Source organism: Schistocerca piceifrons, chromosome 1 (genome assembly GCF_021461385.2).
Source record: "Schistocerca piceifrons isolate TAMUIC-IGC-003096 chromosome 1, iqSchPice1.1, whole genome shotgun sequence".
NCBI classification, from domain to species: Eukaryota; Metazoa; Arthropoda; class Insecta; order Orthoptera; family Acrididae; genus Schistocerca; species Schistocerca piceifrons.
The window spans coordinates 1089184678-1089209677 of NC_060138.1; the positions used below are offsets into that span (position 1 = coordinate 1089184678).

Below are 25000 nucleotides of genomic sequence, written 5' to 3' on the forward strand. Positions count from 1 at the left end.
TTGCTTGAAGAATGAGCTTGCCTCACTGGATATGACTGACATTATAAATGATCACAGCTAGGTTAGCATCACTGTTATTCATTATGATAAATAGACTACTCAGACTTCTATGAATTTGGAACAAATGCCTCCATAAGATGCGTTTAGTTATAAAAATTAACTGCACACACAGAGGAAGCAAACATAGACCTGATGATATGTTAACCGTCTGGGTACAAAACCACGGTGAAATTACCAAGTTTATGATTTTGGATGAATTTAATCCATTGTATTAGTTTTAATAGAAGAGAAAAAACTTGGCTTCATTTGGATTACTGGTAGTGTCCAATGAACAAAGGTGCATCAGGAGAACAATGGTTTGTTTTCGCTCAAATACAATTAATTTATATCACTTATAGACTATAGATTGCATTTTTGATATCCTGTAATCTTGAAATGTGCACTTTGTACCATGTAACAACTCTCTAAGTACCCTGTCAATATGAAGCCATTAGCCAGTTGTTAAGAAGTCACATAAACATTACATAGATGCAATTATGCACCACCAGCTTTACACTGTTCAGTGAAATTAACAAAGGTGTTGCGCCATTTCTAAAAGATCTGCATATTTTTGATTCCTGCTCTGAAGTGCCAGATCATAAGCAGTTATATTTTCATTGTCTTGTGCACTAGCATCAGCACCTGCATGAAGCAAAATGTCTGGAACTGCTGATTCCATTAGGAGCCAATTGTCACTTGCAGCCACTAGAATGAGGGATGTCCTCCCTTTTGCATCTCTTTGATCCACAGGAGTTTGTATCTCTTCTAAAAAATATTTGATGATCGCACAATTTCCAGACAGAACTGCACGATGAAAGGCAGAGTACCCTTCATTATCAAAGGTGTCTACACTTTTTCCTACATTCAATACCTGCTTCAACATTTCCACACTGGTTTCAGCTGCAACATGTAGCAGAGTTGTCTTGTGTTCAGGGTCCCACCAGCAGTCTAAAAGGTCCATTCCCATGGAAATCAGGTGCTCCAGTATCTGTTTACAGTGTAACATAAAGTATGAAAAAAATTAGTTCTAGAAACAATACGTACAGCTAGTTACAAATTTGTACATGTAGTATTGCTAAGATTATTGAAATATCACAGTACTCCACCAAAATATTCAGTGTGTAAAAAAACAAAGTGCAACAGCCGTGGAGAGAAGATATTGTTTGCGGATGACAGCAACATAGTAATCACCAGTAAGACATCAGCACAAATGTTGGAAAATTCTACTGACATGCTGAGGGATGTTCACAAATGGTCTCAGGAAAACAAAGTAACTCTCAATGTAAAGAAAACATATACAATATGCTTTAGAATGAACACAAAATAGAGTCCCTTAAATTTAAAATGAGATAACATCTCCATAGACAATGTACCTACAACAAAATTCTTAGGGTTGCACATTGACAGCCAAATGAAGTGGAATGAACATGCTATGAAACTCTCAAAAAAGATATCCACAACTTGTTATGCACTACATGCAGTAGTGAATGTTTGAGAATTTTATACTTTAGTTATGTTCATTCAGTAATCAGTTATGGTATTATTTTCTGAGGAAACAGTGCTCAGAATTTACAAACAGTATTTAAAATGCAAAAGAGAGCAGTAAGAATTATAACAAAAAGCAGTAAGTGGGCCCACAGCAGAGAACTTTTCAAAATGTTAGAAATTCTAACTGTTCCTTGTGAATTTATATTCCAAACCATAGTGTACATTAAAAAAATATAGAAAATTATAGCACAAATAGCAGTTTTCATAACTATTGTACAAGAACAAGTCTTCACCTAGACAGGAAGAATAAACATAAAACTCAAAATAGCTTCTTGTATGAAGGTGTAAAACTGTATAATAAACTGCCACAGAAAATAAAAGAAGCAGATAACATGTACCACTTTAGGAAAAATCTTAAATTGTTTTTGCAGGAACACTGCTTTTACACTATAAGTGAATTCCTTAGCACAAAATGATTGTAAATAGCTTTTGTTTCACAGTATTTTGATAAGGAACAAATATGATTGTAAATAACTTATATGTCACAATGTTTAACTACATGTAACAACAAACTATATAAATATATTGAGGGAATATAGAATAGTTGTAGGTAAACAACTAGAATTCACTCAGATACAGATTTATTCACACTTAGCTTCTACACAGATACAAGTCCGGAGGCTAACTGCCATTAGCGTCCAACATCCTGCTCAAAGCCCTCTCCTCAAAGATAGCACACTTGCGCACAGAACAAATATCGATATTTATGGCGCTCTACGCCACATAGCACCCCCCCCCCCCCCCCCCACCGCTGCACAGTATGGAGTACGTCAATGTGAATGGGGGGGGGGGGGGTGAGAAGTTAGGAAGGTAACGCACAGTTCTTCTGCGTCACTGCGTCAAGCGGAAGCGGTCGACTGGTAGGAGACCGGAGACCGGGGGGCGAAACCCGGTACGTCGGCGGTGAAGTCAGCAAGCGACGCCGGTGGCTAAAGACGACGTCCCGTCCTGGAGTGGGGGTGTAGCACTTCATCAGCTGGCAGGCGGAGAATCACCTTGCCAGAAGGCCTAACAAAGGCACGCAAATTGCCAACGCAGCACTTCTGCTCAATTTAAAGCGGCGCACCACACGAGATTCTGCACCTCCTTCCTCAATATTGTCACACGCGAGTACCACACACACCGTATCACCATCTACGACAACAGATAATTTATGTATGTCATCAGCGTGCACATGTGTTGCGAATTCTTGGATGGCACCTGTACGAGCAATGGTAGGGAGGCAGGGAGGTGTGGGAAAGCCATGGCAGGGGGAAGCATCTGCTAAGGGGGGGGGGGGGGGGGTGGCAGGTGCACTGGACTGTGCAGGAGACAACCTCGGGCGATCAGCTGACAGACAAGGGAGCGTGACCGAAGGCAACGAGGAGCCAGCGTGGATTGAACAGGGTGACAAAGAGCTGTCATACGAAGATGGTAACACAATGGTAGAATCCCAGTGGTTGGCAGTTCGACTGTGAGGGCTGTGAGAAGTGAAGCCCCGAAAAGATTGGCCACTCGAATTAGATGAACACGAAGAAGGAGCAGTGCTCGGCAGAGAAGCACGCTGTGGAGAATCAATACCCGAATGCATGGTGTGGGAAAATGGATGGCCGCTCAAAGCAGGAGTGGGAGAAGTAGGGGCAGAATCAGGGAGGTTCACCTGAGGCTCAATGAAAGCTGGTTTCACTCGGTTGAGTGAGACCGTGGTTACAGAGTCTTTTATGAGGAGATCCATGTTATTCTCAGAGCGTTTGACAACCTTGTAAGGACCTGTGTAGGGCGACTGAAGCGGGGCTTTGACTGAGTCGTCTCTGAGAAACACGTACTCACAAGAGTCTAGCGTGCGCGGTACGTACACGCACGGATGTGTATGAGCAGCCGGAGGTGGCGGCTGAAATTTGCTGCAGTGCAACTGCACCCGCTCAAGAAGTGAAGGGAGTTCAGAGGGCCATGGAAGTGGGGTCGGAGTGACTAATTCTCCAGGCAAAACCAGAGGTTGGCCATACACAAACTCGGCTATGGAACTCTTGAGGTCTTCCTTGAAAGTCGCACGAAGGCCAAGAAGCACGAAGGGCAGTGCCTCTGTCCATAGTGAGTCATGACAACGCAGGGCAGACTTTAAGGTGCGATGCCATCGCTCGACAAGCCCATTGCTCTGGGGGTGGTATGCAGAAGTATGAATTTTGACAATACCACACATTTTACATAGGTCAGAGAAAACTGAAGACTCAAATTGTCGCCCCTGATCAGTGGTGAGGTAAACAGGTGAGCCAAATCTAGAGATCCACGAATCTAAGAATGCTCAACTTACTGTCTCAGAGGTAATGTTTGGAATAGGCACAGCCTCAGCCCACCGAGTCATCCTGTCAATAGCTGTAAACAAGTAACGGAAACCCTCGGAGGGGGGCAAAGGGCCTACGAGTTCGACATGAACATGGTGAAACCGGCCTGGCGGTTGGGCAAAACAGCCAAGGGGTGGAGAAATGTGCCTGGAAACTTTGTTCTGTTGACACACCATGTATGCCCTTGCCCAAAACTTACAGTCACGGCGCATGTCTCTCCAGACAAACCGTTCAGCTACCAGACGGGTGGAAGCTTTGACACCGGCGTGTGCTAATGTGTGTAGTTTGTCAAAGACCTGGTGTTGAAGGGGCTTAGAAATGAATGGCCGCAATGTACCAGTCGATTCATCACACCACACTAAGTCAGATATGCCAGGGAAAGTAGAGCGTACCGGTTGGAGAGAGGAGCTGTGGTCTGAAATTAACTGCATGGTATCGGGGTCTGCCGATTGCAACCGAGGTAGGTCCGTTAAGTCAATTAAGGTTGTGACAGCACCAACACGCGAGAGAAAATCAGCGACCACATTGTCCGCTCCTCGGATGTAGCGAATGTCATTTGTAAATTGCAAGATGTAATCGATGTGACGAAAGCGTCGTGGGGGCGGATCAGCCGCAGGATTTTTTATGGCAGGAACCAACGGCTTGTGATCAGTGAGCACATAGAAATCTCGTCCCTCAACATCAGTTCTGAAGTGTCTTATGGCCTCGTAAACTGCAAGTAATTCTCTGTCGAATGCTGAGTGTTTCTTCTGCACGTTGTTTAGCTTTTTTGGGAAAAACTGCAGGGGGGTCGTAACATCATTGTATGTCTGACTCAGTACTGCGCCGATAGCATTGTCACTAGTGTCAGTAGTGATAAACATTGTGGCGTCTGCACGTGGGTGAGCAATAGTGACAGCGGAGGCCAACAGCTGTTTGAGTTCGTTAAATGCCTTGTCCATGTCTGGTGTCCATGGTACTTGGCGGGTGCCAGAAGTTTGTGGGCCAGCGAGAGCATCTGTGAGAGGAGCCTGCACTGCAGAAGCGGCTGGCAAATGTTTTCGGTAATAATTAACTGTTCCAATGAACCTGCGTAATTCCCTATAGGTCTGTGGGCATAGCATCTCGAGAATAAGCTTGATCTTGTCCTGCGGTGGTGTCAGACCGTCCGATGACACAACATAACTTAGGAATGTGACAGATGACTGGTGCAATTGAGTCTTTTTATTGTTCAGTTCAGTACCAGTGGCTGCTAAAATATCTGTCACGACTTGAACACGCTCCTCACTCTGTTCCAAAGTAGAAGCAAAAACCAATATGTCGTCCATGTATACGAAACAAAAGTGTAGATGGGATAAAGTTTGATTGATGAAACGCGGCCATGTTTGGGGGGCGTTTTTCAACCCAAACGGCATAAATTTGTATTGGAACAGCCCAAAGAGAGTGGTTACGGCAGTCTTTTCAATATCCTCCGGAGCCATAGGAATCTGGTGAAATGCGTGCTTACAGTCCAAAACAGAGAAGTACTTTGCACCTGCTAGCGCATGGTTGAAGTCTGCAATGTGTGGGACCAGATATTTATCAATGATAGTGCGGGCATTTAAATGCCTATAGTCTCCGACCATACGCCAAGTACCGCCTTTCTTTTGGTCAAACAGGATAGGACTAGCCCAGCAACCGGAAGAAGGTTCAATTATTCCCTTTGTTCTTTTGCAATTTTGATAAATTCCAGCTTGAGGCGGCGTGGGTGTTGCGATATGGGCGGCCCATCGGTTAGACGTAACCGATGAACTGTGCCATTAGTGACTACTGCAATATGTGGCGCGGCACGACAGTCAGATGTCCGTGAAGCGGAGCAGGCAGTGGCGGACGGGCAAAGCTGTGGCGCTGAGGGCACGGAAGTACAGGTGTGCCAACCGCTCGTAGGCTGCGTAAAGGCTGCACGCGTGTTAACATGGGCGAGGTTGGTACACTGGTTCTTGGTAGCGGGCCATGCCGCTACGAGCGCTGTAGGCCCAAGTGGGCGTGGCCGAACAGCAGATGGCCATAGTTCATTGCCACGAGCTTGGCAAGTAAATTGTCCATTCGGAACGCAAGGAGCATGAGCACTCGGGCATACACTATCATTACAAAAGGGGGTGCTGACACAGTTCACAGAGTTCACAACATTGTCGTTAACGTGCGCGGGCACGGGAACACCAGATTGGCATGGACTGACCTTGTCTGTAGCCGACGAGTCATCTGCTTGTAGTGCCACGAGGCGTTGTTGTGTGGAGGCCAACTCGTGGTGTATGTCACGGAGATGCCGCAGCATTTCCGTAAGTTCCATCTGCAACTTCGAAGACTTGGCACACTCCACTAGCCACTTGTTGGTTCAAGATTGCAGCTCCAAGGATAGGTTTACACACTTCTTAGCACAGCACACATGTTTGGTGTTAGCAGAACTGTCACTCAGCGAAGCGAAAGGAATATGTTTGTTAAGGGGGGGGGGGGGGGGGGGGGGGTAAAACACAGTATTTTGCACAAAATCTAGTGACAACTGATAGTGCTTGAGAAAATCAATTCTGAGAATAGGTTCTTCAATTGTTGACACTAGAAATGTCCACTCCAGCTTGCACTCGGGCGAAAGTTTCACTGTATACAAAGTGGAACCCGAACACTGTAGGGTAGACAAGTTCACTGCACGAAGTACTGCTTTGTGTGGTTGCACTTTATTGGTTGCTAGGGGAACTGGCAGCAAAGAGACGTCTGCGCCAGTGTCTACCAGAAAACATACACCTGATCGTAAATTGCGAACATAGACTTGACCACACTTACTGTTATTGTCCGAAGTGGAGTGCAACGTGGGATGGTGCCCGTTGTTTACTTCGCAGGAGGTGGCACCATAGCCTACCTGCGGTTGGAGTTTGGGTAAGAACACGGTGACTGGCATTTGCGAGCTTGCTCCCCGAATCTCGCGTGGAAGAAACAGTAAGGTTGGGCTAGGTGACGGAGTATATGCCCCAGAGTCTTCCACAGAGGCCGATGCACTGTCGTTGCGGGAAGCTGAAGGTGCAGGCAGGGCGGCTAGTTTAACAAACTTGTTATTAGCAGCACCAGACAAAGGCGTGGCGTCAGAAAGCGTCTTAGTGCGGTCACATCCAGAATGCAGTGCATGGAGCTCACATTGCCTGGTGGAGTATGCTCTGTCGGCGACGCGTAAACGTTCATTTACTGGCCTATCTTCATACGCAGAGATAGCAGTCTGGACAGGCAAAGGCAGCTTTTCAGTCCAGATTTCTGTGAGCGTGTCATCAGGCATAACTTGCTCATCGACGAGAAGACGGATGCACCGCCACAGCTGGGACGGAGACCTGTTGCCGAGACGCTCTTCGTAGATGAGCTGTCGCACATTTTCTCTCCTGGTTTTAGAGATGCACTCCAGTATCGTCTGTTTCGCCACAGCATACTTCCCTGCTAGGGGGGGTGCTTTGACCAGATCGTAAATTAAATCAACGCGGTCGTGAAGATGGTTCATGAGGCAGGCAAAGCGTGCTTCGTGATCCGAAGCACAAACATTGAATGTTTGCTCAACCAGGTCAAACCAGAACTCCGGGTGAGCGGGTTTGAAGTCTGGTAATTCCGGCAGATTCAGCACTGCAGTCACTGCGGAGGTGCGCCTATTACTTCAGACGGAAGTAGAGCATGCAGAAGATTGCGAGTCCGAATTATTGGCGTTCCGTAATGTGGGAATCGCGAAATTCACTTGACGCCGGGGGGGCGGCTGAGAAGCGACGGACGCTCGAACGGTGTGAGGATCGTAGTCAAAATGTGCATTCTCATTGATGTGGTAGCTCGGAGAGAAGCCACAAGTGCTTAAGTACGACGGTGAATGTCCGTTATGCACACAGTATTCACTCGACCGTGAGTGGTGGGGCTGGTTGTAGATGTCGGAGTAATTACTGAACAGCACAGAATTGTTGACTTGATTAGAAGCAACACAAGGATCCCACACACGTCCACTAGGATGCACACTCGGTGTGATATTTGCTGTTTGGCGAGCATTGAACACCTGTTGACTAGCCGGCGTGGAAGGATACACACGTGGCGGGAACTGATTCGAGTTTGAATTTACTACTGGATTTTCCAAAGTAGCAAAACCTCGCTCAACGCCACGAACTGTATTGAATTGTGTGTTCGACACAGGAGTAGGAATGTTCCGACCAACACTCTGTAGAGAACATGTGGAAAGGTCCAAGCTAACAAAGCCAGAGTCCACAACCGTTGGCGGTTGGAAGAAACTGGCGGCACTCGATGAATTCCACTGCATGTTCTGGCTGAAGGATTCCGAAGATTCTTGCTGCATGTCCACTACGACGGCAGGAGTGCTGGAGAGATGTTGCTGGAATCCGGGCGGCGGTGAATGCTGAAAGGCCATTGTCTGGAACTGAACAAAGGCCCTCGTGAACGCGGAGAAACCCGATGCGGTAGGCGCGTAAATAACCTTCGGGTGGTAACTCGGACACGTATTACACAAAAACGGGGTCACCAGTGAGGGAATATAGAATAGTTGTAGGTAAACAACTAGAATTCACTCAGATACAGATTTATTCACACTTAGCTTCTACACAGATACAAGTCCGGAGGCTAACTGCCGTTAGCGTCCACCATCCTGCTCAAAGCCCTCTCCTCAAAGATAGCATACTTACGCACAGAACTAATATCAATATTTATGGCGCTCTACGCCACAATATGAATGTATTAAACTGATAACATCCATGTATTTTAAAATGTCCACCAATGGCTAAATAAATAAACTTCATGTTTGACTTCTAATAAATGTTTATCAGTATATTTTGATTCTATTTGTTGATTCCTTGCCTGTAGATCCATGTAGAAAAATTTTCTTGTAATTAATACAATAAGAGCAAGAGCACCACACCTAAAATCATTTCTTGTACACGGATGTCTATCTTCATGGAAAGAATTCTAAGCTATATTTGTAAACAACATGAAATTAGCAAAAGTTGTCTTTTATGACAACATGCAAAAAAAATTTAAATAAATAAAAAAGAAATGACAAGTGATATTTTTTATAATATTCAGTACAAGTTGAAAAATCTCCTTGATCAGTTTCATTTGAAAACCAAATCTGAATCACATACTAATTGACACTTTATAATATTGCCAATTAGTACAGAAATTCCATGTGGTATTATTGGCTATACACAAATTTACTAAGCTAATCAGAGGAGCTATTGACAATGTGATGGAATGCTGTAGGCATATGTGATACTACCCTCAAAAATGTGCATAGTATAGTGGTATTGGTGGAGATATTTATTACTTAGTCTCAGCCAAATGTACAGCAGAAAAATGATAGTGAGACAAAAGATATTGTATTTAATCTGAATGCTCACAGTCATGACAACAAAATTGCCAAACTATTAGCATTTGGTAATTTCTTCCCCTTGCAGTAGATGAGGAAATAGTAGCACCAACACACATTAACTTGTTGAAGACAATTTTATTTACAAATATTGAACACACAAAAACACAGTATGCAAATGAACCAGTGCACGAAAACAAAAATTAAGTTAAACCAAAGTGTCTGTTCAGTCAAAGCACAAATGTGCTGTAAGAGTGGTTGATAGTCACCACAAGCATTTCACTTACACATGATGATACCCACAGAGGTAAATTACACGGCATACAGGCACATGCCATCTGTCTGATGTACAAGCTGCTCAGCAGTGTCAATACCGTACATCTATTACATTCATCTTTTACATTCTTACACTCCCATCTGAGTTATGGACTGCTACTATGGCGTAATTATGTTGCCTTAAATTTAGTGTTTAAATTGCAAAATGAAGCTATCAGGTGCATTTCAGGACTTAACCTGTGTGAATCACATAGGGATTATTTAAAAAAACTAAATATAATAAAAGTACCTAGTCTGCAGCCTATATCCATAACTGCCTTGTTTTTCTTAAAGAAGACTTAAGTAAGTATAACCTGAGGAAAATCCAACACCATAACACAAGAAGTGGGCATACAATCAACGTGTCATAGATTGGCAAAGACCCATAACAGCTACAAATATCTTGGTCTTATCTACATCAAAAAATTGCCTGAAAATGTCTACACAGTATCAGTAAATAAATTTAAAACTAGTATTGTGAAATGGATGAAAAGTAAATTGTTTCACTCTTCTCAAGCATTTTTTGAGTGTGTGGTAAATGGTTTTTTATTTCATTAAACTACAAATAAACAGAAAACTTTATCTTATAACCATTTTTATTTCATGTAACTATTTTATTGCTGTTCTATTTACTGTCAATTACCTTGTTAATTACTAATTGTCTTTGTCATATATTTACCTATGTAGACAATTTTTCTTGCTATTGATCTAATCTGTAATTATTTGTTATTATTGTCATTTACTTAATTATACAGTGCACCTATCTTGTACTTAGTGAAATATTCTGACATCTGACAATGTACTTAAAGGGGAAGAATTTCTGTTTCAGACAACTGAAACTCCAGGTAAGAATATCAACAATGTAGGAAAAGATAGACTGCTACATATTGTAAAGACCACATATTAAATTACAAGACACCTACACTTAGTTATAAGCCACTGCAGTTTTCCAGGAAAAGAGAAACACACACCATTCATCCACACAAGCAAGCATACCTCACACATACGTGAATTCCAAAACCGGCAGGTCAGGCCAGGCTGCAACAATGACGTGTGATGGAAGCAGCAATCTGGAAGGGGCTCAGAAGAGGAAGGGATAGCAGTGTAAGGGTGGGGAGAAAGAGGAGCACTGTCTGGCACAGTGTGCAGAGGCTGGAATCCAACAGGTGCAGCATCAGGAAGCTGTAGGGTGGGGAGGTGGGGAAAATGGAGGGAAAATGGAAAGGAACAGGGAAAGTTGGGCGGGTGTGTTGGCAGAGGGTGGAAAACAAAGAGGGTGGGAGATGAGGATGGAGAGGAGGTGATAGGAAAGAGCAGGTCAAAACTGTTGGGTGGAGGGTGTGGGAACAGTGTGTTATCATAGGCTGAGGCTGGGATAATTATGGGAGCAGAGAATGTGTTGTAATGATAACTCACAGCTGCACAGTTCAGAAAAGCTGGTGGTGGAGGGGAGGATCCAGATGGCTTGGATAGTGAAGCAGCCATTGAAATCAAGAATGTTATGTTTAGCTGCATGTTGTGCCACAGGGTAGTTTACTTTGCTCTTGGCCACAGTTTGGTAGTGGACAGCTGGTTGGCAGTCATACCAATATAAAAAGCTGTGTAAGGATTTCAGCAGACCTGACAAATGACATGGCTGGTTTCACAGGTAGCCCAGCCTCTGATGGGGCAGGATAAACCTCGACTGCAACAGGAAAAGCTGGGTGCATGGATTTGGCATGTCTTGTTGCACCTGTGTCTTCCTATGGAATATGATCCTTGTGGCTAGGGGTTGGATCTGGGACTGGCATAGTGGCATAGTGGAACACTACTTTAGGATGGGTGGGAAGGGCCTCTGGTGACATTCCTCATTTCAGTGCATGATGATAGGTAATCAAAGCCCTAGTGAAGGATGAGTTTTAATTGTTCCAGTCTGGGGTGATACTGGGTGACGAAGAGAACACTCCTTTATAGGGGGTGGTTGGAGGATTGGGGGTGCAAGGGGAAATGTCATGGGAGATCTGTTTGCTCACTAGATCTGAGGGATAGTTCTGTCTGTGAAGGCCTTGGTGAGATTGTCAGCATATTGGGCAAGGGTGTTCTTGTCACTGCCAATACGCTGCCCCGGGTAGCTAGGCTGTATGGGAGGGATTTTTTGGTGTGAAAGAGATGACAGCAGTAGAAATGCAGGTACTGTTGGTGTCTGGCAGGTTTAATGTGGATGCAGGTGCACATGGAGCCATCATAGAGGAGGAGGTCAACACCTAGGAAGGTGGTACATGGTTGAGAAGGGCTAGGTGAAGCAGAAGGCAGAGAACATGTTGAGGTTGTGAAGGAATGAAGATTGGGTGTCAGCCCTGATTCTAGATCATGAAGATATCATCAATGAACCTGAAGCAGACTAGCGGTTTGGTGTTTTGGGAGGCTAGGAAAGTCTCCTCTAGATGGCCTATAAACTGGTTGGCATACAAGGGTGCCATGTGGACCCATGGCTGTGCCATGGATATGTTTGTATACATTCGCTTCAAAGGAATGTGGGATAGGTTAAAGTTAGTAAGGTGTATGATGAATGAGGTAGTGGGTTTGAAGTCTGAAGGATGTTGAGGAAGGTAGTATTCAATAGGGTTACAACCAAGGGCACTAAGGATGTAGATGTACAGGGAGGTGGTGTCTACAGTGATGAGTAGGGATTCAGGAGGTTAAGGGGTGGGGGTGCTAGAGAGCTGGTGAGGGAAGTGGTTGGTATCTTTGACATGAGAGTAGATTACAGGGGACTGGTTGGTGGTGTTAGTCAATGAGGGCTGAAGTTTTTTTTCAGTGGGGGTACACTAACCAGCCACAATGGGATGTCCAGGATTGTTAGGCTTGTGGTTTTTGGGGAGCATGTTGAAGGTGGGTGTGTGGTGTGTCATGGTGGTGAGGAGGGAAATGAATTCAGTGGTGAGGTTCTGGGAAGGACTTAAAGCTTTAAGCAGGGACTGGGGGTTGCGTTGGGCTATGGGAATGGGATCACTCTGGTAGAGTTCATAGGTGGAAGAGTAAGATAATTGGCAGAGGCCTTCTGTCAGGTGGTCACTGTGATTCACAACAACAGTGGCACAAGCTTTGTGGGCAGGTAGGATGGTTAGGTCAGAATTTGTTTTGAGGTTGTGTATGGCACCAACTGAACCAGATCCTTCAGCAGGGCTTTGATTACATACCACCAAGCCCTGAAATGAGGGACGTCTACAGAATTCCTTCCCACCTCTCCTAAAGTGGTGTTCCATAGCCAACCCAACCTCCACAACCATCCTAGTCCATTGCTATGCCATGTTCAATCCCAAACCTCTGCCACAATTATCATATCCCTGTGGAAGATCCAGGCGCAACAAGACCTGACCAATCCATGCACCCAGCACTCCCTGTTCCAGTCCTTCAGTCCTGTCTCAGGTTTCTCCTACCACATCAGAGGCTGGGCCACCTGTGAAACCAGCCATGTTATTTGTCAGGTCTGTTAAAAGCCTTGCACAGCTTTTTACATTGGTATGGCTACCAGTCAGCTGTCCACCAGCATGAAAGGCCACAATCAAACTGTGGCCAAGAGCAAAGTAGACCATCCTGTGGCACAACATGCAGCTGAACATAACATTCTTGATTTCAATGGCTGCTTCACTATCCAAGCCATCTAGATCTTCCCCTCCAACACCAGCTTCTCTGAACTGTGCAGATGTCAGCTATCATTGCAACACAGTCTCTGTTCCCATAATCATCCCAGCCTCAGCCTATGGTAAAACATTGTTCCCACATCCTCCACTCAACAGTTTTTACCTGCTCTGTCTCATCATCTCCTCCCTATACTCATCTCTCACCCTCTTCATTTGCCAACCTCTGCCAATGCACTTGCACATCTTTCCCCACTTCTCACCTTTTTCACTCCACTTTCCCTTTCTCTCTGCCCCACAACCTCCTGATGCTGTGCCTGTTGGCATTCCAGTCCCTGCACACTCTGCCAGAGAACACTCCTCTCTCCCCCCACCCACACATTGCTATTCCTTCCCTTTCTGTGCCCCTTCCAGATTGCTGCTTCCATCCCACAAGATAGTTTCATTCTGGCAAGAACTGAAGGATTTGGCAGTCATGTGTGCATGAACGTGTTTGCTTGTGTGAATGAATGGTGTGTGTTTCTCTTTTTCTGACAAAGGCTGTGGCTGAAAGCTTATATAAAAGTATCTTTTAATTGTGCCAATCTGCGAGTTAATGTGTCACCTTTCAAGCACTTGTATTTTGTATTTACCTGTAAAAACATTTCATTCACATACAAAAAATGGCTCTGAGCACTATGGGACTTAACATCTGAGGTCATCAGTCCCCAAGAACTTAGAACTATTTAAACCTAACTAACCTCAGGACATCACACACATCGAACCTGCGACCGTAGCGGTCGCGCGGTTCCAGACTGAAGCGCCTAGAACCGCTCGGCCACACCGGCCGGCCATTCAGATACAAAAAGTGGGGTGAGAGATTAATTTGTATCAGGCAAATGACAAATTTTTCAGCTGGTTGTGCTTCAGGCCTTATCCACACAAATCAGCACAAATCTTAAAACACTTCAATTTTATGGAATAGTGTAGTGACAGTAGTGGGCAATATAACTTGTTCAAAGTCTTTAATGACCATAGCACTGACAGAATGTAAAACCTCTTCCAGTTTCTTTAACTTGGTAAATTTTTATGTGCTGTTTTGGAATTGTAAGGTATCTCAAAATAATGAGAAAAATGCAGTTTTAGTAAAATAATCCAAGACATCATTTACATCGTAAATTAAGTTTTTGTGTGACCTTTCCATTAGTCAAAGCTGTGGACTATCTTCTCACATATTATTACTCACCACTTAACACCAACATGACCTTTACCAGATAAAAACTGCCTGAATGCTTAAATGCAGATTGTGGAGAAATGCAGGAACCAACAACCCTACTCCTTTTATTTACATTGAAAGATGGGTTGAAGAAAGGCAAACTCACACTCATAGCATTTGTAATTTTAGAAAAAAGCTTTTGACAATATTGAATGAAATGCAGTCTTTGAAATTTTTAAGTCATGAGAGGTAAAAATAGAGCAGCAAATGGTTGTCTGAATCTTGTACAGAAAGCAGACAGCAATTCTAAGGGTCACAGGACGTGTAAGGCAGGCAGTAACTGAGAAAGGACTGAGGTAAGTCACCTCATCTGAGCCAAGATGGCCGCCGAGTAAGTGACGCCAGAAACCATTTCCAGAAAGTTAAGTGATTTAGACAGGAATATAATTTAGTTTAAGGCCGACAACAAATTAAATACGTGCATTAGTGTATCGTTTAGTCTTGCCATTAAAGGTTCGACTTTTCTTTGCGTATTTTTTCAGAAAACACGAAAAGATCGTAACTTCGCGAAGTCGCGCTTAGGCTTAAATTTTGTAAACGTGTTTGTTTCTTGTTTCACGGTAATTTAACCAGTTTCTCGGTAACAAATAAGTAAACTACCGTAAATAGTGTATAACTTCATTGTTGTAATACAGATTTCAGAAAAACAGCGTAACTTTATATCAGAAACTTGCCTATATACATTTGTTTATAGGCCTAATTCTCGTAACGTTTTTGGAGAATCAAAGTTAAACTATCTCGTTTAATTGTCCTTTTTTTCATTCCATCGAGTGAAATATATAATAAATAGCGTATACCTTCATTGTTTTAATACATATCTCAGAAAAACAGCGCAATTTTAAATCAGAAACTTGCTTATATACATTTGTGAATAGGCTTAAGTCTTGTAACGTCTTTTTTTGATTTTCCGTAATTTAATTGATTTATTCTAGCTAAAGTATTATTTTTGCCATGAGTGAGAAGTGCCTGACTTGCCATAGAATTGTTAGTTCCGGGGTTTGGTGTGACGGATGTAGTAGTTTTTTTCACTGGGGGGACTGCAGTGGCGTGGGTGTTGGGAAAGTGGATCAGGCTCATCAGTGGTTATGTAGGATTTGCAGCAGAGATAGGAAGATAGTGGAACAGGAGGGGAAAATTGCTGCCCTTCAGGCTGAGCTAGATCAGGCTAGGGAAGATCTGGACAGGTTAAGGAGGGAGAAGGGCAAAGAGAGGTGGGAAGTGGCAACAGGTAGCAGAAAGAACAGGCCTAGAACTAAGTCTGACAGTTTTGTGGTGAATGTCAAAAATAAGTTTGACCTGTTGCTTCAGTTAGAAACTGATGAGCCTCAAGCAGAGGTAGGTGTAGACAGGACACAACAAACTTTCAATAGGAAATTAAAAAAGAATGTAGGAAAGTCATCGAAAAGGAAGAAAGTTTTGTTGTTAGGCAGTTCTCATGCCAGAGATGTAGGCCAACTTCTGCAGGAGGAATTAGGACCAGAATACCAGGTCACAAATTTTTTCAAACCAAGTGCTAGTCTGGATCAGGTGAGAGAGGATTTAGGTTCACTCTGTAAAGGATTTACCAGGGAAGACACTGTGGTTATTGTGGGAGGGCCAGGGAACAGCATCGACAGAGATCCTGGGTACAGTATAGAGTGTGACCTGGTAAAGATTGCGTCGGCATCGAGACACACCAATGTTGAATTTGTATCTGTCCTGAGACGCCATGACCGGCCTCATTTGAACTCTTCTGTCGGGAGAGTTAATTTGGAGTTAGAACAGCTGCTTGGGTCGGGTGCGGGGGCTCATATTGGTGTGGTTCCTGTTGATTATCTCAGTAGGTGGGACTATACCAGGCACGGCCTACATCTCAACAGGAAAGGGAAGGGGAAACTGGCTGGGGTAATAGCAGGAAATTTAAGGGGGGGGAGGCACTGCCGTGAATGGTAAAATACCAGTGGTTACAGGTGTTGGAGCAGCACCTTTTTTAGGATAGGTAAGACAGAAAGATGTCAAGTTCTACGAGAGGTCAGGATTGAAACAAATCTTCAGTTTAGGAAAGAAATTAAACAGCACAATTCTAGCACATTTGATCACCAATCACAGCTATCAATTATAAATTTTCACCAATCACCAGAAATTTTATCTCCACCAAGTTGTATCTCAGTGCTAGGTAATTGCATTGATGAATTAAAGTCACCCAACCCAGTTGACATAATCTGCCTCTCTGAACACCATGCGACCACTGGTATAGGAACTAGGCCTAAGCACAATGAGAAACTCAGACAGGAGAGTACTGCAAATGTTAGAATAAGGAAAGGTTCTCATAAAAGTATAATTAAAAATAATGTAAGTATATTTCATCAAAATATTGGGAGTTTAAAGAATAAAGTAGATGAGCTTCTGGTTTGTTTAGAAGATTTAGAAGCTGAGAATGAAATAGATATACTATGCCTGTCTGAGCATCACATTGTTACTGATATGGATAAGGTAAATGTAAGTGGATATAAGCTCTCTGCACATGTAATGAGAGAAAATATGGAGAAAGGAGGAGTTGCCATATATGTCAAAAGTTATCATTGTGCAAAAAGTATAGAAACAAAAAAGTTTTGTGTAGAGAAACATATAGAAGCAAGTGCCTGTGAGCTTAAATTAAATAAAGGCACATTTATAATTGTAACTGTATATAGGTCCCCATCAGGAAATTTTCATCTATTTCTGAAAAATTTGGACTCCTTGTTGTGCTATCTGTCAGACAGGGGGAAGCAAATTATTATTTGTGGGGACTTCAGTCTAGATTCTCTGACAGAGGGTAATAGGAAAAATGACCTTGAAGTATTACTCGGTTCTTTCAATTTGACACCCGTTATTGATTTTCCTACTCGGGTGGTAAAGGATAGCAGCTCACTGATAGATAACTTCTTTATAGACCAAGATAATTTTAACCAGATAAATGCTCAGCCTGTTGAGAATGGTCTTTCTGATCATGGTGCACAGCTAGTTACAATATATGACATAGCTCCATTCAGCAATACTAAACAGTCCTCCAAAGTAGTACGTTCAGTCAACGATTTAACAATTGCAAATTTCAGGGAAAGCCTACAGCCGTTAGACTGGGATGAGGTGTACCGTGAACCTGATGCCAATTTAAATTATAATTTATTTCATGACATTTTTGTAAATGCATTTGAAAACTGCTTCCCCAAGAAAATAGTTAAATATACTCGTAAGAAACCTTGTAACAAACCATGGCTTACTAAGGGTATAAAAATATCTTGTAACCGGAAAAGGGAAATGTATCTGACAGCAAGAAAGAGTAGTGACCCAGAAACTATCAAAAATTATAAAAACTACTGTGTTATATTAAGAAAAGTTATTAAAAAATCCAGGAGTATGTGTATCATGTCTGAAATCAGCAACTCTGATAATAAAATTAAAACAATTTGGAATATTATTAAAAGAGAAACAGGCCAACCAAGAGCAGAGGAAGACAGTATTACCATCAAATTGAATGAAAACTTTACGAACAAAAAGTCAGAAGTTGAAAATATTTTTAATAATCATTTTCTAAATGTTGAGGATATAGTAGGATCCAGGTGTTCATTAGAAGATGCTAGGCTGTTAATGGAAGAGGCCATACCTATGCAATTTGATACAATTGAAATCTCACCCACTTCTCCCTCTGAAATTAGGAAAATAATAAACTTGCTTAAAAGCAAAAACTCACATGGAATTGATGGCATTTCCAGCAAAATACTAAAAGCTTGTTCTCAACAGATAAGTAAGATTCTCAGCCACCTGTGTAATAGCTCTCTGGAACAGGGCATTTTCCCTGATAGACTGAAATATGCTATTGTTATACCTTTGCATAAAAAGGGGGATATATCTGATGTCAACAATTACCGTCCAATCTCCCTTCTAACAGCTTTATCCAAAATTTTTGAGAAACTAATGTATTCAAGAGTAGCTTCACATATCTGTAAAAATGAAGTACTAACAAAATGTCAGTTTGGTTTCCAGAAAGGTTTTTCAACAGAAAATGCCATATATGCTTTCACCAGTCAAATTTTGAATGATCTGAATAACCGAACACCACCCATTGGGATTTTTTGTGATCTCTCAAAGGCTTTTGATTGTGTAAATCATGAAATTCTGCTAGACAAGCTCAAGTATTCTGGCATGAGTGGGACAGTGCACAAATGGTTTAATTCGTACCTAACTGGAAGAGTGCAGAAAGTTGAAATAAGTAGTTCTCGTAACATGCAAAGATCAGCACATTCCTCAAACTGGGGAACTATCAAGCATGGGGTTCCACAAGGGTCAGTCTTGGGTCCTTTGTTGTTCTTATTATATATTAATGACTTGCCATTCTATATTCATGAAGAGGCAAAGTTAGTTCTCTTTGCTGATGATACAAGTATAGTAATCACACCTGACAAACAAGAATTAACTGATGAAATTGTCAATACCGTCTTTCAGAAAATTACTAAGTGGTTCCTTGTAAACGGACTCTCACTGAATTTTGATAAGACACAGTACATACAGTTCCGTACAGGGAATGGTATAACGCCATTAATAAATATAGACCTTAATCAGAAGCATATAGCTAAGGTAGAATATTATAAATTTTTAGGTGTGTCCATTGATGAGAGATTAAATTGGAAGAAACACATTGATGATCTGCTGAAACGTTTGAGTTCAGCTACTTATGCAATAAGGGTCATTGCAAATTTTGGTGATAAACATCTTAGTAAATTAGCTTACTATGCCTATTTTCACTCATTGCTTTCATATGGCATCATATTTTGGGGTAATTCATCACTGAGGAATAAAGTATTTATTGCACAAAAGCGTGTAATCAGAATAATAGCTGGAGTCCACCCAAGATCATCCTGCAGACATTTATTTAAGGATCTAGGGATATTCACAGTAGCTTCTCAGTATATATACTCTCTTATAAAATTTGTTATTAACAACCAAACCCAATTCAAAAGTAATAGCAGTGTGCATAACTACAATACTAGGAGAAAGGATGATCTTCACTATTCAAGATTAAATCTAACTTTGGCACAGAAAGGGGTGAATTATACTGGCACTAAAGTCTTTAGTCACTTACCAAATAGTATCAAAAGTCTGACAGATTACCAACAAGTATTTAAGAAGAAATTAAAAGAATTTCTGAATGACAACTCCTTCTACTCCATAGAGGAATTTTTAGATATAAATTAAGAAAAAAAAATATTTAAAAAATAAAAAAAATAAAAAGAAAAACAAAAAACACAAAAAAATAAAGTTCTTATATTAACTTAAGTATGTTGTTAAAGTAACCTAATTATGTCATGTATTAGAAAATTCGACTCGTTCCACATCATTACGAAATATCGTATTCATGATCCATGGAACTAGTATTAATCTAATCTAATCTAATCTAGACAGTGTTGTTATTCAGTTAGTTGCATTCACAATTCAGTAAAGAAGACCAAAGAGAAATTTTAAAAATGAATACATATTATGGGAGAAGAAATAAAAACTTCACTGTTTGCTGATGTAACAAGAATTTTATCAGAAATGGCAAATGGAAAGCGAATTGAATTGAATGAATAGTTGTCTTTGGAGGAGGTTATAAAAAAGACACAAATAAAACAAGAATAAAGGTGTGATTGAATTAGGGAATGTGATGCTGGGGTAGGGGTGGGGGGGGGGGGGGGTGGAGTAGTTTAGAAAATTATGAACTGAAAGTTCTAAACAATTACAGAGATTCGAGTCCACACAGAGGCTTACCAGCAACAGCAATCATTATTCCCACACACCATCTGTGATTGGAACAAAGAAATAGCGAAAGTGAGAGTGGTATATAAGGTAACCCCCTCCCCAACAACCATATATCATAAAGTGACTTGTGTAATATAGATGCAAATATAGAGTATAAAAATAAATATAAGGATGAGCATGTGGCTCTATAAACTTTTCGAGCATAATAACTCATTGAATTCATTTTGGGGGCTCCAGCTGGAACATCTCATCATCTGGACACAATATTCCAGCGGACCACTTGGTCGTCATCTTCTGGTGGGTAGGTCGTCACACTATCTCGCCAGAAAAGAAATCAGACATGCCACAGCAGCTCCTTTATACACTGACCGTGGGTCCACCACGCGTGCACAAAAATAACTGTGCTCTAATGACATGCACAACAGCACACTGGTGTTGAAAGCCGCAGGAACGAAAAATCCATATCAAACACAACCGATAGTTTTAGAAGACCGAGATAAGGACTGTTGTTTCTTAACGTCAAGCAGAACAGGATTCCAACTCTTACTTAAAGGATACCCCTTATCTCTGTTTATAACATTGTCAGATAGCCAGATTTCAATGGCTTCCTTCACTGCACAGTCACAATACTGTGATGCTGGGGCAACCACTTGTGTCTCATCGTACAATATTTTATGTCCTTGTGTAAGACAATGTTCCACCACGGCAGATTTTTCTGGCTGAAATAAACATGCGTGATGATGATGCTCCACACAATCATCCTGGACTGTACGAATTGTTTGTCCAATATAGACTTTCCCACAATGGCAGGGAATCTTGTAGACTCCGGGCTTTGTCAAACCTAAATCAGCCTTGACTGAGCCTACCAGTGCTCTGGTCTTAGCTGGCGGATGGAATACACTTTTAATATTAAATTTCTTTAAAATTCTGCCTATTTTTCAAACTATGCTCTCCACAAAAGGTAGGAAAGCCACCAATTTGCTTGTATATTCTGTTGGTTCCTGCAAAGGTAAAATCTTACAGCATGATGCATCTGATTGTCAGTGTAACCATTCTACTTGAACACAGCTTTTAGATGGTCCAGTTCTTGTGTCAAACTATCTGCATCTGAGATGGCGTAAGCTCTTTTCACCAATGTATGTAGGACCCCGTTGCATTGGTACGATGGATGACCACTTGATGCATGAAGATATCGGTCCTTATACATGGATATATATGATTAGCACTATGTCCTAATGTCCCATCATTCCCCCCATAGACCAAGACATTTAAAAATGGAAGTTTTCCATCCTTTTCAACTTCCATCATGGACTTAATATTGGGATGCAGGTAATTAAAATGATGTAGGAAATAATGTAGAGCATCACTCTCACATGGCCACACTACAAATGTATCGTCAACATATCTCCAGAAGCTAGTTGGTTTTAAGAATGTGATCGTCAGCACCATGTCATCAAAATCTTCCATAAACAAATTGGCGACTATGGGCGATAATGAACTCCCTACCTTTTGTAGGGAGTATATCTTCAAAAATACATAGAGTTTTAAAGAAAATTAATATTAAAAGTGTATTCTGTGTACCAGCTAAGACCATAGACCTGTTAGGCTCAGTCAAAGACGATTTAAGTTTGAGAAAGCCTGGAGTCTACAAGATTCCCTGCCACTGCGGGAAAGTCTATATTAGATAAACAACTCGTGTGGTCCAGGATCATTACATGGGGCATCATCACCACACACATTTATTTCAGCCAGAAAAATCTGTGGTTCTGGAACATTGTCTTATGGAAGGACATAAAATGTTGTATGATGAGACACAAGTGGTTGCCTCTGCGTCGCAGTGTTGGGACTGTGTACTGAAAGAAGCCTTTGAAATCTGGCTAACTGACAATATTATAAATAGAGATAAGGAATATCCTTTAAGTAAGAGTTAGAACCCTGTTCTGTTTGACATTATGAAACAACGGTCATTGTCTCAGTCTTCAAAAACTGTTAATAGTGTTTGATATCGATTTATTGTTTTCACGAGCTTTCATCACTGGTACACTGTTGTGCCTGTCGTTAGAAGGCAGTTATTTTTGCACATGCATGGTGGACCCACGGTTGGTGTATACAGGAGCCACTGTGACGTGTTTGATTTCACTTTTTTTCTGAGGTAGTGTAATGGCCTACTCCCCTGAAGATGGCGGCCAGGTGGACCACCAACATATTGTGTCCAGATGACCTGGAGACCCGATATGAATATAACATAAGAATAAGCAACCAGTCATCTATATTTAATTAATGCATGGCACACATAAACTCATAATAGTGCAGCATATTTCACTAGCTTTCGACCTATGGTTCTTTTACCAATTTAAGCACATACACACAAACACAGATCTACATAAATGAAGCCACATTGTTACTAAATGTTAATGAGTGGTTGACCAGGGACGTTCAGTATTGTGGAGAGAGAAGATAGCTTGACCACTTGCAGGGCATCGGAAGTAATAGGAGACAGGAAAGAGCAGAAGGGCACTCTTAGTAACAGTCCAGAATGATGACTGGACAAGACAACAATCATTAAAAGAGAGGGAGAGGGAGAAATTAGGTGATGTGTGCACATCGGTAAGTGTGTGTGTGTGTGTGTGTGTGTGTGTGTGTGTATGTGTGGGAGGGAGAGAGGGGACAGGAGAAAAAGCGAGAAAGAGAAAAGGGTTAACAGTCTAGACACAGAAGTGATGGGGTAGAAAATAATGAGATGAAAGGGTAACAGTACAGGGGGAAAGGGGGACAATGAGAGATATAGGTCAGAGGGTTTGCCACAATATTAGTCACCTGCATAGTCCAGAAGGTTCTGGTATTGGGTGGAGGGGACCCAAATGGTTTAAGTACAAACACAGTTGAGAAAGTCAATGGCATTGTGGTGTGCAGAATATTAAGCAACCAAGTGGTCAAGTTTGCAATAGCCACTATGTACTAGAGACCAGACCTATGGGTATGCGGAAGATTAGTTGTAACATGCACATAACCAACTGGGTAGTTATTGTAGCACAGCTGGTTGCTTTCACATGTAGCCTTTTCTCTCATATAACAGAATATGCCAGTGACTGAATCACAGTATTTGGTGGGAGGCCGTATAGGATAACCTTCGTTGTCCACCTGTGGGATGCATGATTGAGGACAGGAATGTTGCATGGATGGCTGACGATGTTCAGTAGGTTGAGTGGGTGACACAAAACCACTTTAAGCACGAGGATAAGATTTAACAGAGGATATTTCTCATCTCAAGACACAAAAAGGTAATCAAAGGATGTGACCAAGGTTTCTCAGGCATGGTTATAAGAGCAGCACTGGTCTGGGACTGATTCACAAGGTCACAGGTTTTTTGGTAATCCAGAAAACAATGGAATTACAAATAAGCTACCTCTGATTCTATTCCAGCTTCCTGCAAGTCAGTCGCTCATGGATGTTTCAGTTGCAAGACCTGCCTTCTACACTCACCCATCACATCCTTCTGCAGACCCACCACTACCATAGCTTCTGTTATTCTATCACAGCTTGGGCCATTACAGGGGCCATTCAAGAAGTAATTTCTGATGCAGTCACAGACCTGACATTGGTAAACACAGGCATGATTCAGGGCTCCAGATGTTGGCAGCTGGGTATATGGATGCTGCTGAGAGTCAGCTGCCCCCTGATTCCCATTATTTATCCATCTCATTCTTACCTTGCATATCTTACCTCTATCCACTTTTCGCACTCTCCTTTTCCATCAAACCATATCAGTCACCTTGTGAACAACTAAAATTTAGTGTCTTTTCAGCTGTGAATGGGTGTATTTGTGTGTATGTGTATGTGTGTGTATGTGTGTGAGTGTGTGTGTGTGTGTGTGTGTGTGTGTGTGTGTGTGTGGGGCCGCTTGCGTGTGTGTGTTTGTGTGTGTATTTAACCTGGAAAACTAGCTGTAAGTCAAACACCATTACATTAGTCAGGCAAAAGATAACAGTTGCCAATCCTCATTTTTTATCACAATTTCTATCAAGAACTTTACAATTTCATAAAATATGTATATAACACCTGACGTACTATGAAAGCTTCACAAAACAGAAGTCATATTAAAACAATGAAAAGGAAACGTAGGCTTCTGGAGTCACTGTTGCAGGACAGGACTTTTTTGTTTCAAAAAGCAGCTCTATGGTAACATAAGATACATATATATATAATTTGTATTAGCATACCTTAGTATCCCCCGCTGCAACAGCCAAATGGATTGCTCTAACATGATACTCCCTCTGAGCAGGTAAGAAATCTGCTCCTGCAACCAGCAGTAGCTTCATTGCCTACATCAGAGAGCCAAGTTACATTTTTATTCCTTTGCATCATATGAATTGTATGAGCTGATAAAATATATTAGTTTTTAAAGAATAACAAATTGTTGTTTCTGATATAAAACCACTGTGTACATTATATATCTGATTTTTGCTAGGGTTTCTCTATGATTAATTAGAATGTACATTTCTGTGCCTGCAACCCATCACGAAGGAATGTGTAACAAATCCAGGTTCATTCATTCATGTACACATTGTATTTCATAGATCCCACCATAAAAGTTTCCCTTCATGGATGTGGAGCAATAACAGTTATACAGTAACATGTAGAAGTAACTACTCAGGCTACATCTGTAAAGTGTATTAACAACAAATTATGATTAGTGATATCTACTCACACTGAAAATTGGGGAATCACTTGTAGCTTATCTTATATATGTTAGTTTATGTATATCTAAAAACAAAGATGATGAGACTTACCAAACAAAATC

The 25000-nt window shown here is 41.8% G+C and overlaps 1 protein-coding gene across 1 annotated transcript in view; it reads right to left on the minus strand.

The window, feature by feature from the left end:
* Positions 1 to 305: 305 nt before the first annotated feature.
* The window catches only part of LOC124798157 (serine/threonine-protein phosphatase 6 regulatory ankyrin repeat subunit C-like), a 281321-nt gene continuing 256626 nt past the window's right edge, over positions 306 to 25000 (minus strand). The window contains exons 16-17 of the mRNA XM_047261442.1: positions 24420 to 24521; positions 306 to 1027 (exon numbers count right to left, since the gene is read on the minus strand). Coding sequence (XP_047117398.1) covers positions 569 to 1027; positions 24420 to 24521 — 561 coding nt within the window. The 3' untranslated portion in view covers positions 306 to 568. The remainder of the gene's footprint in view (positions 1028 to 24419; positions 24522 to 25000) is intronic.